This window comes from Mustela nigripes, chromosome 12 (genome assembly GCF_022355385.1).
Source record: "Mustela nigripes isolate SB6536 chromosome 12, MUSNIG.SB6536, whole genome shotgun sequence".
NCBI classification, from domain to species: Eukaryota; Metazoa; Chordata; class Mammalia; order Carnivora; family Mustelidae; genus Mustela; species Mustela nigripes.
In genome coordinates this window covers 74,409,056-74,426,751 of record NC_081568.1, presented here as the reverse complement: position 1 = coordinate 74,426,751, position 17,696 = coordinate 74,409,056, and the positions used below count along the sequence as shown (strand labels likewise).

Genomic DNA, 17,696 nt, shown 5'->3' with positions numbered 1-17,696 from the left:
AAAAAAAAAAAAAAAAAAAAAAAAAAAAGGTTTCCCTTCTTCACTCCCAGACCTAATCATCTCTGAGATGAGACAAGGCAGAGCACAGCTCTGCTAGAGATGCATGAACTCCTTCATTGTCATATGGTGGGTCTAGCAGTGGTATGGGGTTGGTTCCTCAGCACACGTTTTCTGGATAAAGGAGACCCTGAGCCTGATGATCAATGAGAAATGTTGAAGTTTCTCTTTGTACAAGGAGGTCTTCCATTTGAAGTTGGAAGGACTGAAAAGAACTGTAGCTCCAGGATCTTTTTAAAATTAAATTACATTTAATTAAATTTAGCTTAATTTATTTTTCATCACGATAAGTGTACTCTTTAATCCTCATCACCCATTTTACCCATCCTGCCTCCCACTTCCCCTCTGGTAAACATCCGTCTATTCTCTATAGTTAAGACTCTTATTTCTTAGTTTCACTCTCTTTTATTTTTTCTTTGTTCCTTTGTTTTGTCTCTTGAATTCCACATGTGGATGAGATCGTATGGTATTTGTCTTTCTCTGACCTCTACTGTCTCTTCTCCAGCTCCATCCATGTTTCTGCAAATGGCAACTCTTTATTATTTCCTATGGCTGAATATTTCATTGTATGTGCCTACTGCATCTTTATCCATTCATCTCTCAGTGGACACTTGGGCCGTTTCCATGGTTTGGCTAGTGTAAATAATGCTGCAATAAACACAGGGCTGGATGTATACCTTTGAATTAGTGTTTTTGTATTTTGGGGATAAATATCTAATAGTGCGCTTACTGAATGATAGGGTAGTTCTATTTTTAATTTTTTGAGGAATCTCCATACTGTTTTCCAGAGTTGGCTGTACCAGCTTGCATTCCCACCGACAGTGCAAGAAGTTTCATTTTTCTCCACATCCTCACCAGCGTTTTTCTCTTGTGTTTTTTATTTTAGCCATCTCACAGGTGTGAGTTGGTATCTCACTGTGGTTTTGATTTGCATTTCCCTGATGCTGAGTGATGTTGAGCATTTTTCATGTGTCTGTTGGCCATCTGGATGTCTTCTTTGGAGAAATGTCTCTTCATGTCTTCTGCCCGTTTTTTGACTGCCCTGGTATCTTGTGTCTCTGAAGTGTGTAGGGTTCCTTGCTCTCCATGCATATCCACTTTCCATATTTGAAGAGAGAGCTAAAAGAGTGGTGAGTGTAACTGAACACGCGCTATGTGGCAGGCCTTGTGCTGGGCAACCTTCAGGCATCAGATCCTCACAATACCCAAGTGAAGTAGATCGTTTCATCTGCATTTGAATCCTAAAGAGTGACCCATTTGGACCACATAGGCAGGAAGTGGCATAGTTGTGCCTCTCCTCTTAAACCCCTCTCCTCTTTGACCCAAATCTGTAGGTGTTCTTCTTCTGGAAGGAATATGTATATATATATATATTTTTAAATTTGTGGAGTTTCTGTATTTCCCTATTCTTACATGGTCAACTATTAGGACTGCTGAATCATGACAGAGCCATGTTCACCAGCAGAAAGGAGTTCATTCTTTGTGAAAACCTTCATGTATTATAGGAATTTTAATGGGTTAAAAAGTAGAGGCACCTGGGTGGCTCAGTGGGTTAAAGCCTCTACCTTCAGCTCAGGTCATGATCCCAGGGTCCTGGGATCAAGCCCCACATCGGGCTCTCTGCTAATCAGGGAGCCTGCTTCCTCCTCTCTCTCTGCCTGCCTCTCTGCCTACTTGTGATCTCTGTCAAATAAATAAATAAAATCTTAAAAAAACCCACATAGACTTAATGAGCTACAAGACTCTTTTAAGTATACCCTTTTCTTGGTAGTACCTCTTATTGTGCTTTTTCTGTCTTCTTGTTTTCCTAGGTTATAGAACTGGTCTTGGATATTTTCAATAATTCTCTCTCCTTTCTTCATAAATGTTCTCTGAACAATTTCTGCCAATTACCATGAAGTAATACCCGAGGACCTTTACCGTTACAACATGTTAATGCATTCTGGCCATTCTGATGGATGGGAAGGTTAAGACTTCTCTGTAGATGGTGTCTTGTCCCTCCACAGAGAACTGAGGTCAGGTGCAGGTCCTGTTGCTTGAGCTGGTCATCCCAAACCATGTTGCTCAAGGGGTCATGCATCTCCTCATCAGTGATGTGGGCCATAGATTGGCTTCATAGAATACCTCACAGAAGGAACAGCAAGGCTCACCTGGTCCGTATTGTTTTTTAAGCCAGAAAGAATGTTAAGTTCTCTGGGCATGAGCATCACCTTGAAAAGAAACTTTGGCTCTCATATTCATTGTCAAAGTGCTGTCAGCTTACTCAAATGTCCAACTGTCTGGCTTTGCCTTCTGATAGTACAATGTTTTCTTCATAGTAAGAAATTCGTAGTGGGAGATCCCAGGGACGAATGATTTTTGGGCGAGGGGGACAGAGGGATTCAACATACTGCTGCTTGGTACTATAGTTGTCACCTTTATCCCTGTCACATGAGTGGCCTAGTGGCTGTGGACATTGGCCTTGGTGTGAGACTCCTGTAGTTTCAAGCCCAGATGTAACCAGCTGTGTGACTAGAGACAGGTTACTTACCATTTGGTGTCAGTTTCCTCATTGGTAAAGAGGAAAGAGATATGAACTAATCTCTGCCTCCACGTCTTCATTGGTTACGTAGAATAATAGTACATTATTCTACAAGTTGGTAGATGTCGCTGTCACCATTGTCAGTCCCCTAAATGGATGCTGCATTATGTCATAAAATGCTCTCTCTTTCCCTTTCTTTCCACTTAGTTCTCCATCTTCTCCCCTTTATTCTCCTTTTCCCCATCCCACTTTCATAGGGAGGTCAGCTTTTTGGCAGAAACAGAGTGAGGGTCCTTGTCTTTACCATCCCAGAGCAGCTGGGGAGCAGAGGAAGGTATAGGATGATAGCTTTGAGGAGGGGGGATTGGCTGGCCAGGCTCCTAGAATTCTGTGGCTTGTGATCTCTGGAGCCTATTTCCACTGCTGCTCTAGTAGACTTTTCTTAATGCATTCTTTTCTAGTGATCAGAACTTGTAAAACAGCCCTGTCGCACTTATCAGTGGTTGCTTTTAATGTCTCCTCTTGCACATGACCTCAAAGGTGGAGAAAGCCCTTTCTAGCCAGCATGGGGAATACTTAACTTTTACACCTGGGAGGCAAATTGCAAATTCTCATAGGACTGGACACTTGTTCTTGCTCCCAGCGATGGTCCTGACTTCATTGTTGCTTTGCTGCCAGCACAATTCTCCTAGAAGCAGGAGACTGCTTTTTTTGCAGGTGGTGTTTATAAACCCATCAGTGACAGGCTACAGCAGTGGTGTTGGCCCCGGGGCATAGGGAGTCTGAATTCATTTGCAGATTATTACAGGGATAGCCCCAGGAGGGGGAGGCCAGTGGAGAAATGGAGAGTCCTGTTCTGTGAGTGGGTGGAGGCTAGGACTTTGTGGTCAGAGAGACTTCTTAGGCAGGAGAGCAGAGGGAAAGAGATCTCCCTAAGAAGCATACAGACCTGATTTTTGAGTACTGGCTTTGCTATTTATTAGCCATACAGTGTTGGGAAATTACTCTGCCATTTCAAATATTTTAACATGCTTTTTCACTTAATTTGTTATAAACATCTACCTGTGTTAGTACGTACTGATCTACTTCCTCTTTTATAATAGCTGGGCAAGATTTCATGAAGACATGTCTTGTAATTGAGGTAGCTGTTTCCCTATACATGGTGATATGGACTGAATGTTTTGTATGTTGAAGCCTTAACCCTCCTGTGGCTCTATTTGGAGGGGAGGATCCTCTAAAGACCTAATGAAGGTTAAGTAATATCATCAGGGTAGGGCCCAAGTCCTCTAGCATAGGTGTCTTTGACTTGCTCTCTGTGTGCCCTGAGAAAAGGCCATCAAGACAGACTGAGATGGTGCCCATCTACCCGCAAGACAGGAAGAGAGCTCTCACAAGAGCCTGACCCTGATGGCAGCTTGATCTCAGATTCCCCTGCCCCCAGAACTGTGAGAAATCAAAGTCTGTTGTCCAAGTCACCCAGGCTGTGTTATTTTGTTAAGGCACCCAAGCCGGGTAAAGGAGATGGACATTCAAGTTGTTGATGACTTTCCCTTACCGTAGACCATTAAGATGTACATGTTTGCCTAACGTGCTGACTTGCTGGCTCATAGGATATTTCTTTTTCTCTCTCCTTTCCTTTAAATTCTAGAATTTTCATATGTACTAAAAAGTTGAGGGGGTAATATCCTGAACTCCTATATGCCCATCTACCTGTATATAATAATTGTTAGCATTTAGGGACATGGCAGATTAATTGCCAATCCCTCCAAAAAAGGCTGTTACCAGCTTATACCACCCTAGCCCTTACCGCCCACCAGACACACACACACACACACACACACACACACACACACACAGTGTAAGAGAGAGGATGTTTTTAGTTTTAACACAAAGAAGAGTGTTCTCGGCTTCTCGTTTTGGAGGGGAAAGAAAATCTCTCTTCTCAGGAGGGGTGCTTTTGGTCAGATGCAGCTTTTTATCTTCTACCCCTTTGTCCTAATCTGTCCCTGTCCCCACCCACTGCCATTCGGCCATCTTGGGCACACAGGGTCACCTGTCTCTACCACTCAGCTGCCTGGCTGACTTAGCCGCATAGCCCATGGGCCCCTTGGTTCGGCCTCTGATGAACATGGCCGGTGCCTTGCAGAGAAAACTGAAACCGGTGACAGAGGTCTTCCCTATGGCCATTCTTGTCTGGTTCCGGCACAGTTCTGTGGGCAGAATCTTCTCTTTTGTATTCTGTGAGGCTCTACCGTCAGCCAGTGAACAAGCCCCTCCGTAGAGGAGAGGGGAAGCGAGACGCAGGCACAGGTTACCATGGGGACAGACAAGCTGTAATAAATGTTTGGCATCTTAGCTTGACGAGATTTTCGCAGTTTGGAGTCATTTCTTTGTCATCCATCCATTAAGTCACTCCTAATGAATCACTGGGAGTGTCTGCTCTTCAGATGAACCGCGGTTGAGTGTGATTCAGGCAGAGAGCAGCCTTAAAAGCAATGAGGAGACAACAAACATTCATTAATTTGTCAACTTTTTGTAAATTGAGTGGCCTCTTGTCTGTGGAAGTTTCCAGGAGTTACTGGCATGGACCACAAGTTCATACGGCTGTTTGAGATGATGTCTTGGCTCGTTTGACTCAGCGGGTAGGCTTGTTGCCTCCCAGGATCCTGTGTGGCTTCGAGTCCCCAGAGGTTCCTCACAGGAGGAAAGAGGGCTCTGAGAGGTGGCCACAGAGACCTCTACCCCAAGACCCCTTCTTCTTTGGAGGCCCAAAGTTTGCAGCTTGTCTCTTCTTGACAAAGTGCTATTTGGGCTGAAACGGGTGTATGCCCTCTCCATTCACGTCAGTTTGGGAGGCTGGGTTCTGCTGTGTGCATCTCCCTGCAGCACTTGCAGGGCCATGGTCCTCTGGAGTCCTCCATGTGCTCTCAAGGCCCTTCATGGTGACGCTGCCGCCCTCTCCTGTTGTGTCATCTACCAGCCCTACTCCAGCCCATCAGGAGCCAAATGAAACACTTCCGTTCCCCAGACTCGCCTTGATCTCTCTGGTGAAGAAAGGCGCCTCCTACCTAGAATGTTCTTTTTCATCCTATCGTTGGGCTTGAACCCATTTTCCATAGATGGCTGTCTGTCAAGGAAGTCTCACTCGCTGAAGATCCAGGCGAGGTCCTGCACCTCTCCTCTACCACACTGAACTTCACCTCCTGTTGCCTGGCCTCCCTGAGAGCTGCGAAGCCCTGGGGCCAGGAACGTGGTCCTGCTCCCTCTGGAGGTGCCAGCCTCCAGCCCGCACAGAGCAGAGACTCTGCGGGTGTTAATGGAATAGATCCACATGTGTGTCAGTGCCCCAGGTACCTCTCAGGGATTCTGTGGCCAATGAACAAAATGGAACCTGCCCTCCTCTCAGAAGCTCTGAGGGGGTCTCCCGCTCCACTCTCACGGGGGTTCTGGGCCTCTGTCCATGAGCTTACAGGATATGCCCTCAGACAGTAAAAAGGCTTGGTTCTGGATTTTCAAAATCAATGTAGCTAATTAAAAAGTAACTCGAACTGGAAAACAAGTTTAGAAACAATTAAGATAATTAAAATATCACAACCTTAATTGAGACCAAGCCCTGAGCTTAAAAATGAAAATGAATTAAAAAAAAAAAAAAAAGACGCGAAGCCTATAATGAACTTGCTTTCAAATTCAGTGTTTTTCAGCTTACTACATCTCTCTTGAAATTAATTTATTCCTCTTTTCTTCTTGGAAAACAATTTCTTTAAAAATTATGAAACAAATTAATCGGGCATGTGTTCTGTGCCAGCTGACCTTTGATTGGTGTTGGGGAATGGGCAGGAGAGAGGACATGGAGCACTCGTGGGGGAGCGCTCTAGGTCAGGGACACTGGCCTCGTGGAGTCCACAGAAGTCCTGTGGGCCTCAGAAGTCCTGAGGGGACGGGACTGGGGCAGGCGATCCAGGACTCTGCCATCCTGTGGGCAGTGCTACGTCCTGTTGTCAAGCCTGTGGTGGGAGAGGGAGAAACTTGGAACACAGGTTCCTGAAATCATTAGTCCCTTGACAAGGAAGCTTCTAGGCCTGCTCCTGGTCATCACTAACACTCAGCTTTCTCTCCCTACTTCTTTCCCTGAGCAATTTCCCTGCCCCTTATTAAAGGGCCTCTCAAATGCCACTTACTATTCTGATCTGTTATCATTCCCTTTACAAAGTGGAGCCACATAGCTCTGTCCACTGCGGCTGTCGGCTGCTCTCCGGTGTCACCGTGGGCACTGGGGTTCCTCAGAAAAGCACCGCTGGGAGGCCGCATTTAAAGGCAGATGACACACTCCCTTCATCATCCTCCTCCCCTCTTAATCTCAGCGTTGCTGTTTTTCAGACACAAAATGCACCGTGGTGATTAAAATGAACACCGACAGCTTGATTTATTACTGTTTTGTTGTTCTGCAAAGTTCATTTACTCAAAATAATTCGCATACATGTTTGAAGTATTCAGACCCTGGTAATTAATGTTTAGCAGACTTTATTTCTGTATGCAAATTGTTAAGTATGTGTATGGAGTTAAGGGACTGGTTTTCATTTCGTAGTCTTTATGGTTGGATTTTGGGTTGTTTGTTTTGAAGAAATGCCGGCTTCGTGAATTAGAGGAGTGGTGATTTATAGTTGTTCACTATGTGCCAAGGCTGCAGAAAGAAAACTGACCAAATCAGTGGTCTGTGTTGTTAGCTGGATGGTTGCCGCCTTCAGAGGCGGCACACAGAGCATGCGGTTGCCCAGGGCCGGACTCCTCACCTTCCCGGGAAGCCCTGGGGCTGTCAGGCCATGGTTCCGGCCTGGGCACCAGATTCCCTAGCTGTCCTTGTGTTAGACCCTGAGCCTCTTTCTGCCCTGAGGACCTCCCAAGAACCTGGTGCACTTGGGCTCTCGACTTGGTGTGAGGTGTGGCCCCACGGTTAAGTCCTCACGGGAGATCCTAGGTGATTCTCACCCCGCTGGCCTCTGAAGGTGAGAAGTTTGTGTTCTGGAGTCAGGTGGTTGGGGGTGACATTCCCTCTGCACTGCTCATCAGTGACTCCTCTTTAAGACTTTCGTTTGTAAAATGGGCACATTACTAGCAGCTGCCTCTTTGGGTGGTTTCACGAACTATATATGGTAATCCAGTTAGAGGGCTTGGTTCATGACCCGCATGTCTGAAGCCATGGGTAAGTGTCAAGCTATCCTTGTTAGTACGAAGTCGTCTTATTCATTCTGGGGACACAATGCTCAAAAAAGGAGCAAACACCTACAAGTGGTATAACCTAGACGAGGTCTGTTACATACTCGCAAATATGAACTCGTGGACTCCTCCTGACAACCCAAACAACAGCAATGGCATTGTATATCCCACGTAGAAGGAGAAACTGAGGCATGGGGGAGCCGCAGAGCTGGCATTCAGACTCCGAAATACTGGGCCTGGAGCCTGCTCTTCCGTACTTCGTCACCCAGCAGCTCACCCAGTCGCTCTGAGATGGCACCGTACATGGAGGTCATCTGGGCCACAGTGTGGATGTGGATGTTTGTGGAGTTGCCTGCAGAGAGAAAGAGAACCCCAGGTTTGGCCCTGAAGCGGGTCCTACAGTGCACCAGATTTTGCTATGCATCGCCCTGTCAGTTTCCACCTTGGCCTCACACTCCAGTGAAAGTCCCCGGGGTTCTGCAGCGCTGAGCCCCTGTCAGGGAAATGCTGAAGCTGGTACCTTGGTGGGGGCTGCCTGTGATCTGGTCCCTGAGTTCCTGGAGCTCCCTGATGTCTGACTTTCTCCTGCGGTGAGGAGGGCCCCGCAAAGGATTGGCATGGTGGTCATCAGTGCTTGTCCTGCAGTCATTCTGCAGGTGGGCTTAATTTTGCATGAGTCTTGGAAAGCAGGTCAGAGTTGGTGGGGCGGCCACTCTAGGGGTTGGGGTGGGAGACATTGCCCACGGAGGAGGCCTGTGGCCTGAGGCCGCGCCAGGCTCCTGGCTTCTCAGGTGGACATCCTGAGGACGAGGAGCATTCCACCTAGGACTGGGAAGACTTTGCTGTGAGTTTCCAGAAGGCCCAGCCTCGGGGACTCTGTGAGCAGACACAGGCTTCCCCCACCCGCCCCTGCCCCGTCGTTTGCCTGCCGGATGCAGCCCTTAGCTGAGGAGTTCAAAGCGAACACTCTGTCCCTGGGGCTTGAATTAGCCTCTTTTTTCGTCCTGCAGCTCATTTCCCTCTGCTAAGCTTCAGGCAGACAGACAGTCCCTTGGGGAGAAGGCTGTGCCGATGACTCCCTGGGGACCAGGACCTGGGACTAGTTGCTGACTTGACTGGCCAAACCAATGTACCCTGCTGGTGTGGACGGCAGCCGAGGCTGCTGCAGCGGAGCGAGCCTCCTGAGCTGTTCACGCAGCACAAAGGCCTCTGAGTCTTGTGGGTTCCCATCCCCTGAGACATACCCCGCAGCCGCAGCCTTTGGAGGGAGGTGGTCTTGAGACTTGGGGTCCATGTGGGCTGAGAGGAAACAGGACTTCTCTAAGCGCAAGGGTTTCATGGTCACCGAGGGACCCAGCCTGTAGCCGGGACGATGGCATTTCTCCGGGCAGGTGTTCTGTCCCTGCTTGGGATGACAATTGGTGTAACTGCCTATCTCTGTGGGGAGGACATGGGGCAATGTCCCCTCCTCTGGCTGCGGAGAGAAGTTATGAAAGATTTACTGCCTAAATAGGCTTTCAGCCTGGAGCTGGGAGATGATACGATTGCTTTTGTTTTACGGAGAATTCCCTACGGCCTCTTCTCTGCTCTGAGCATCTGAGGAACGTGGGTTCCTCAGCTTGCCGAGCACGGATGAGCCCAGGGCCGGCTGCTCAGCCGGTTCTGGGAAACATTGTGGTCGAGGAACTGCTGCTGTGGGAGACCCTCCCTCCCTCTCTCCACTGCCTGGGTTGAATCGACATCCCCTCCCTTCCCCTTGTCATCCCCACGTGCAGGCCACACTTGCTCTTCGGGGGAGGGGGGAGTGCCTTGCCGGTGGCCCAGATGTGCCTCCCTGTGCCGGCGTGTGCTGGTCTTCATGCCTCGACTGCTGCCCCACTCTGCTCCCCCGTCAATATCCAGTTCACATATTAATGCTTCATTAATCCGTGTCCCAGAAATTGATCTCTATTTTTCTCTCAAGCTCTGTTATCATTTTATATGCCCGGCAGGGCCCTTATCTCCTCCCGCCTTGCACGATAAATATTTATGTGTCAGCTTGTCCCCCTCCTTATTATACCGGAACTCTGTGTGGCACAGAACGGTCTTGCACATCCTCAAGTTCTCCCCAAATTTAAAATAAGCTCATGGATGCACACAGTCCATGTTGATGGAACCGGGGCCAAAAACTCTGTCCTCAAGGACTTTTGTAGTTGCAGGGAATAAGTAAAGGTAGGCGTGGGTGAAGTCATAAAAAGCAATTGCAGACAAATAACGAGAGAGGGAAAAGTAGCTCTTGGTCCTTGGAGCATGTAAGCTTCTAGGATCTTTAAAGTAATTCCTGCCTGAGATGGAGATGCTGAAACTCCCCAAAGCACAAAGGAATCACTATCCTGATGTTGAAGAAGCGCACGTGCACAGATACAGAATTCCCCCTGGTTTGGGGGTTCATTCTGATCCCCATCAGCCGAAGAAAATGGCATGGAGTGCAGACACATGGTCTGTTTATTTCCCACTTGTTTATTTGAGTAGAAAGAGAAATCAAACTTCCCTGGAGGTCCTAACCCCCGCCTCTTCTTGTTCTTTTTGCCTTAGCCCTGGACCCATCCAAAGACCCCTGCCTGAAGGTGAAATGCAGCCCTCACAAAGTATGTGTGACCCAGGACTACCAGACGGCCCTGTGTGTCAGCCGCAAGCACCTATTCCCCAGGTAAGGCAGGGGGCTGGGAGGCCCACTCCAGCTGACAGATCTGGGGGTACCTAGTGTCTGACTGGGAGACAGTGGTGGGGGGGAGGAGAGAACATGTTTCTGTTTTTAAAAAGATTTTGTTTATTTATGAGAGAGAGAGAGAGAGCACAAGTTGGGGGCAGAGGGAGAGGGAGAAGCAGATTTCCAAGGGAGCAGGGAGCCCGAGGCCGGGCTTGATCCCAGGACCCCAGGATCATGACCTGAGCCGAAGGCAGACACTTAGCCAACTAAGCCACATGGGTGTCCCTTGTTATCCTTTGATTTTTTTTTTAAGATTTTATTTATTTATTTGACAGAGAGAGATAGATCACAAGTAGGCAGAGAGGCAGGCAGAGAGAGAAAGAAGGAAGCCGGCTCCCCGCTGAGCAGAGGGCTCCATCCCAGGACCTTGAGATCACGACCCAAGCTGAAGGCAGAGGCTTAACCCACTGAGCCACCCAGCCACGCCCCTTGTCATCCATATGGTGTATGGCGCCTGCCATCCTGCTGGGTATGAATCTCAATTCTCAAACACTGATTTGCAAAGAATTTCAATATCTGTATTTGCTTTAAATCAACTTTATATGTCTCTGAGCCCACATCTGAGCAGATGAACAGAAAATCCCTTCTTGGTCATTGTGAGAACCATTCCTCCTTCCAGAATGACTCCAGAGATCCAGAAGCTTATAGCCAAGGGAACAGGTCTGAGCCTTTTATCTTTTGGTTATCACTGACCTGCTTACCTTTGAGGTTTCTTGAGGTCTGCAGGATGTTGGCTTTCACGCCCACATAGGTTGTGGGCATCTTTGTCAGGCTGGGGTTTGGGGTCTTTCCTCCTCAGGCCCACTGCACCACCATTCCTCCTGAGAACAAATCTTACTGTTTTCTCAGTCTATCGCACCCGGTCTCCCTTCTTCCCCAGCCTGGGGGAGGTAAGTCTCCTCACTCTCCTTTAGAATCCTTAAGCCTTTGCCTCTTGCCTTCTCCCAGCTTTGTCCATCTAGTGGGCTTAGGCTTTTGTAGATGACAGAGAGAACCTTTGAGTGTGGCCTACTTGTGCATTCAGTCCTACAGAAATATTTGAAGCAAGAACCAGCACATGCATGTGTGCGCACACACACACACACACACACACACGCATGCAAGGCTTCCTTTACCAGTGGGGTTGGGTGGGTGGAGGTGGGAGAAAGGTGATTTCAGTGCCTCATCTCCCTTCTTCCTGTACTGCTGTACGGTGGAGAAGTATAGCCGTGGGCCTCGGAGTCTTCCCACCGGTTTTGGATATGACTGTGTGCTCTGCCATGACCTCAGGTGGAGAACACAGCCTTCCTGGGATTTGATTCCCACTGAAATGCACCTCCTGTGGCTTTTGCTCGTTAATTCCACTTTGCCCCTGGGACCATGTAGGCTGTCCTGTCCCTTCCTGCACTTCTTGAAGTCTAAGCAATGCTGGTCCCTTTGGCTGCTCCTCTTGGGACATGTTCTAATTTCCTTCCTTCAGTTCTCTAAGTGGCTTTCTCTGAACTGCCCGGGAAGCTCCATCATGGTCCAGCTCAGAGACTGCCGGGAGCTAAGCCGTCACCCTTTCTGTCTCTGCAGAGCTCTTCCCTGCAGCTCCTGACTCCGCCTCCATGATCACATAAAAACAGTCATCCTTTGTCTCTGTAAAACTGAGATGCGAGGTATAATGGGTTCTGCTCTTTCCTGCAGACTGGAGCATTCTCCCTGGAAGTAAAGGCAGATCTCATCCCCAGACTCCTATCCTGTGCCAGGCATGGTGCTCAGACCCACACGCTTTGAGTTCTTCTAGTCATTTTGTCAAGTTGGTATTTGCTGTTGTCTCCACTCTGAAGACAGAGAATTGAGACAGGGAGAGGCAGTAGCAATTGGCTTAGGTACCCAGAAAGTGGCAGCCGTGATTCAAACCCAGGACCGTCCAACCCCAAAGCCGATGTTTCCCATGACTGCAATACCTTGGCCTCTCCGTTTTTCCTGTCCTGGTCTGTTTGTTCATTTTCTGTCATTTAACCAAAAGGTATCGAGTACCTACCATGTTCCAGGCTCGCATTACCCACTGAAGCTACGCGCTATGCTACCCTTGAGGAAAATCAAGTTCACGGTGGAGTGGGATGTACAAAAAGTTGATTGTTGTTATTACTAGAAAATGTTCTTAAAGCATACAAACTCTGAGAAAACTAGACTAGATTCTCCAGCTGCGCGTGATTTCTTCCTTCTCTGCCAGTGGTAAGATGAAGACTCTTTTGCCACAAATACCCAAATGCCCTTTTTGGGATAGTGCTCCAGATTTAAGCCGTAGGGTTGTGTATGTGTGTGTATGGACGTACAGCAGGAATAGTCTCTTGCCTGTTTCCTCCTGGAATGTAGCCCCTCTGGGAGTGCCACGTAATTGTCAGCATTACGCTCCAGTCTGTGCAAGGGGGAGGCAGAAACCGGGCATGTCTAGGGGTGAGTGGTTTGTGCCCGCGTGGGAAACACCACCACTTGTTTGCTTGGGTTCCAAGTGTAACCCTCATCTCCCACCTCTCCTGATGGCCACAGAGTTACAGTGACAAAGAGCAAGGCTTTGGGAATGAACCCAATCTGGGCTCTGTTCCCAAGCTGGCTGCTTTCTTGCTCTGTGACCTTGGCAAGTCACTGTACCTTTCTGAATTTGTGCCTTTTCATCTGCAAAGTGGGTTTAATGAAAGCACTCACCCATCCCTCTTTCCTTTTCCTTGGGATACATCCTCTAAGGACTCTTCAAGAGAGAGTTTCCAGGTAATAAGTGTTGCTAGTCCCTGCACAGGGTATTTTGTACACGCATGTCCTTGTGTGAGAGTTCAGTGGGATGCACGTGCGTCAGGAGCACAGTGTAGACTCACATTGTGACGGCTCGTCTTCCAGTTGCTTAAACAATTATGATCATCATTATTGCTAGTGTCTCGTTCATTCGGGAAGGTCAGCCAGGAAAGCCCACAGTAGCATGCTCCTGAGAAGAAGGTAGCCCCCTCCAGGTGCCCTCCCTCCTTCCCAGCCTGACTGTACCTGCTTCTCCTTCCTTTTGGAGGAAGCTGTGAGGTTCAGCCTGAGGATTACAGTGTCATTTCTGCTGCCTTCTTTGTGATTCACAGCAGGTAAGGACTAAGAAGATGACTGCATTTCTCATGATAGGGACCTTTTGTTCATTGGAAAAACAGCCCCAAGAGGAGGCTGTGATTGAGACAGCATGTCTACTCCTTTAGCAGGATTTGGGAGGTGGTCTGAGCCGGGGAAGGTTGGCAGTGGTGTTGGCTCTGGCTGTGGACCCATCCTCCCCCGTTCCCTTTCGGAGGCTGACTTGCTCGGCCTGCCATATCAGCCTAGCACACACCTTTTCCTCGGGTCTTGGACACCTTCCCAGATGAAACATCTGTCCTGCCACATTCTGCTTCAGGGGTCCCCTCTGACCAGGGAGACAGTGTTGACAACTCTATTTATTCGTCCATCAGGGAAGTAATCTTTCCCTCCGTGAAACATCTGTAGACAATCCCATCAGCCAGTTTGGCCTCTGCAGCAGCTCAAGAGGCAAACTCCGAGTGCCAGATCGGCAGCAGCACACACACATGGAGAGGCGGCTGGGCCGGCGGTGGGCTGATTACGAGTGAGGCTCCAGACTTTAGCAGTCTTGTCAAGTGTATTGAGGCAGAGGACAGTGAGCACGTCAGCGAGAAAATTTCATTAGCTTTCCTTGCCCGTGGAGAGGGAGTGAATGGAGAAGCTGTTTGAAATTCACGTCTGTGAGCACCAAGTGTCTCGGAGGACAGGCCACCATTTTGGTGGGCGGCCAAGTGACCCAGCCGGCCTCCCTCGGCTGGAGTTCGCCTCTTTAGAGTGGTGTTTGGATTCAGGTTTGCATCTGGTCTCATCCAGAGGCTTCAGCTCCTCCCATGTTCTCTTTGGAGAATTCTCATTGGAAAAATCTTTGTTTCGTCTCTTCCTGCAGTTGAGCCACACTGAGCAGTCTAGGGAGAAGGTGAATTCTTGGTAGCGTGTTCACCTTTTAGGTTCTACAAAGGGGCCATTTATGCATTTCAGAGCCCTGTGAAGGCTGCGCAGAGCTGGAAAGCCTTCTCTGAGATGACTTTTTAAAAACATCTTAATTGATTTTTGGTATAGCAATCTTTGATGCTTATTACAGCAAACACTAAAGATACAGAAAAGTAAAAAGTAATGGGAAATAGGCAGTGCTTGCACAAGCGAAAAACAGTAATTAAACATTCCTCCCATTCTTTTTTCTAGTCAATGGGTTTTATCCATTAGTTTGTTTCTGGTAAAACTTGATCATCAAGTGATGCCTATCTTATAAATAAAGATTTGTATTGGGTTCTCTTCAGTTAATTTTTATAAATAAGTATCTTTGTGATACTATAACTCTTTGTAGATACAAATTTTAAAGACTGTCATAATATAGTATACAGAAGATTAACTTGAAATGGATCATAGATCTAAATATGAGTTAAGAATATAAAACTTCTGATAGAAAGCAGGAGTAGTAACCTTGGGTTTGACAGAGATTTCTTAATTAGGGCACAGAAACATCATGAACTATAAAAGGAAGAGATAATAATAATAAAAAATAAAAACAAATTGGATTTCATCAAAACTGATCTTCAGAACACATGGTAAGAAAAGGATAAGCCATACTAAGGGAAGATATTTATGAAACACAGGTCTGAAAAAAGGTCTGTATCTGGATTATGCAATGAAAATATCTGTCCCTACAAACACTCACTCATGAATATTCATAGCAGTTTTACTCGTGATAGCCAATAGCTAGAAGCAACCTCAAATGTCCATCAGCAGGTGAAGGGTTAAACAAATTGTGGTACATCCATACAGTGGATTACTACTCAGCATTAAAAAGAGATAGGCTATTGATGCATTCAGTAGCATGGATAAGTTCGCTAATAACTCTGCTGAGTGAAAGGACATCGTCCGGAAAAGAGTATATATGCTCTGAGTTCTATTTACCTGAAATCCTAGAGAACACAGGCTAATCTGTGGTAGCAGAACGCAGAGCATTGGTTGTCTGGGAGAACAGGTCAGTGGGGTGTCTGAGCAGTCTTTAAAGCTAGATAATGCAGAATGGATCTGTCGGGAAATAGTGACACTCTGGGTTTCAATGCCAAAAATGCCACCGGCAAAAGACCTCTTTGGGGGAAGAAGAGTTTTTAAGGCAACAATGTATCATTCTCTCTGACTTAGATTTTGGAAATGCTGTTTTAGGCTTTCTTAAAGAAAATGCCCTCTCAGGAAACAGGGGTGGACAGAAAGCCATACAACCCACAGAGGGCTCTGCTCATAAGGATTCTCTGCCCATCAAAATGGCTGGTTCTGATTTATTGCTCTGGGTGGGCGGGAGCTAAGGGTGGGATTCTCCCTACAGAGCAATGAACATTGATTTTACCTCTCTGTTGCCATTGATTTTCATTTGGAGAATGGAAAATTGAAGCATTTGTTTTAAGCCTTGCAGACAAGCAACATTCTCAAATTCTGCAAGTGCAATGTGAGCGGGAGGAAAGGGTGTCAGGATGGGACTTAGAACATCTGAGCGTACCCTTGGAAGCCTTCTGGGAGCAGTGGGAACTAATCTGTTTTTAAATAAGGAGCCGGCGGCCAGTCTTCCCAGTGGGGCTAGGCCTCTCTAACGTAATGGCCCTTTATCTCCGCTTCCTAATTATCTGGAATAACAACGAATTCTCTGCACCGGCGAAGAATTCAGATTGAGTCCAGGCTCGTGGTGCTGTAGACCAATCTGAGAGCTTTCTGTCTTTTATGTGAACTTGGAAAAAAAGAATCAAAGTGTTTGAGGTCAGAGAGAAGTACATGACAGAATGTGCCTCAAATACCAAACTCTCAGAGGATATTTGAAAGGATGATGGTTATTTCATCTCAGTTTTGTTTTACAACAAAGCACTGCCTCCTGCTACAGGGGCTTTGAACGGGTTGATTATACATACACATATCTGGCTCGGTTTGGAAGACACACGGCCACGTGCAAAGTGGGTGATTCCTCGGTGTCTGCATGGCGACCTCGTACTTTCTCCAACTCCAGGCCTTGCCCGTGACCGAAGTGTGATCGTGCTTGCATTCCTTGTTTATGTTTCCATCTTGATAACGCTCACATTTCTTCTCCCGAAGGCCCAAGCATTGCCTTGTGTTCTGTTTTAACCTCATGGGATCTTCCCTTTCCCTGCTCTGGGCCCAGGTAGAGTGCTGATGAGAGCTTGGCACTGTTTATAGGCCGTTGGTGGAAATTATGGAGCTGAGTTTTGGGTTTGAGCCCACTTCTAAATCAGCCACCTTATTAAACAGGAAAACCATCACTGGGATTTCTTGATTTGTGGTCACTGAGGCAAACAAAGGGAGAGTGGTTGATTCAAGAGATGCCATTTCTCAACCACCTACCATGATAGGCACACTTGGCAGAACAGATCTTGCTGAATTCTCACAGCAGTCGGATAGGTCTGCATTATGACCCGCATTGTATGGATAGGATTATTGACGTCCTGTTAGTAACTCCTTTCCTGGCCAAGGGCCTGCAAGGGATGGATTTGAACCAGAATGAAGGAACACCACAGGGACCCCTCTGCTGCAGGAGTCACAGGTATGAGCTCTCGGTCTCTAGTTTGCCTTTTCCATCAGAACTGAAGCCCACCTGTCACCCAGCCAACCTGCTGACCTACTCCTGGCCCTAGGGGTCCTATGCTTGAGCTGGTGCCCTTCTGACCTAACTTGTGTCACCAGTAGAGCCATCAGTGGGGGCATGGCAGACACCCATTTCTGCCTTTTCTATGCCCACAATGGTCATTCTGGGTTCATTTTTCCCTTCACTGGTTTATCCAAAGGTCGTCATTGAAACCACATCACTTAAACATAAGAGATACTTATTTACTTTCAACTGAAGCCTTTCCCCCCCCCCCCCCCCGCCCATGGAAGTATTGTATGCCTCTGCCTGGAAGGACCTAGCTGCTCCTGGAGACTTCAGTGAGCAAGATTTCATAATTCAAGCAAGCCAGTTACCTTCTCTGTTCCTTTGTTTTTCTCTCTGAAATTGAGAGTATTGATTACACGAGCTTGACAAGAGCAGCAGAGAGTAAAAAGCAATTCATAATGGAGATATGAGTAATTGCGTAGAATTTTTAGTCCCTTGGAACA

The 17,696-nt window shown here is 47.5% G+C and overlaps 1 protein-coding gene across 1 annotated transcript in view; it reads left to right on the top strand.

Moving 5' to 3' along the window:
• The window catches only part of SPOCK1 (SPARC (osteonectin), cwcv and kazal like domains proteoglycan 1), a 501,413-nt gene that overhangs the window by 340,182 nt on the left and 143,535 nt on the right, over positions 1 to 17,696 (top strand). Inside the window, exon 4 of the mRNA XM_059417623.1 lies at positions 10,367 to 10,481. Coding sequence (XP_059273606.1) covers positions 10,367 to 10,481 — 115 coding nt within the window. The remainder of the gene's footprint in view (positions 1 to 10,366; positions 10,482 to 17,696) is intronic.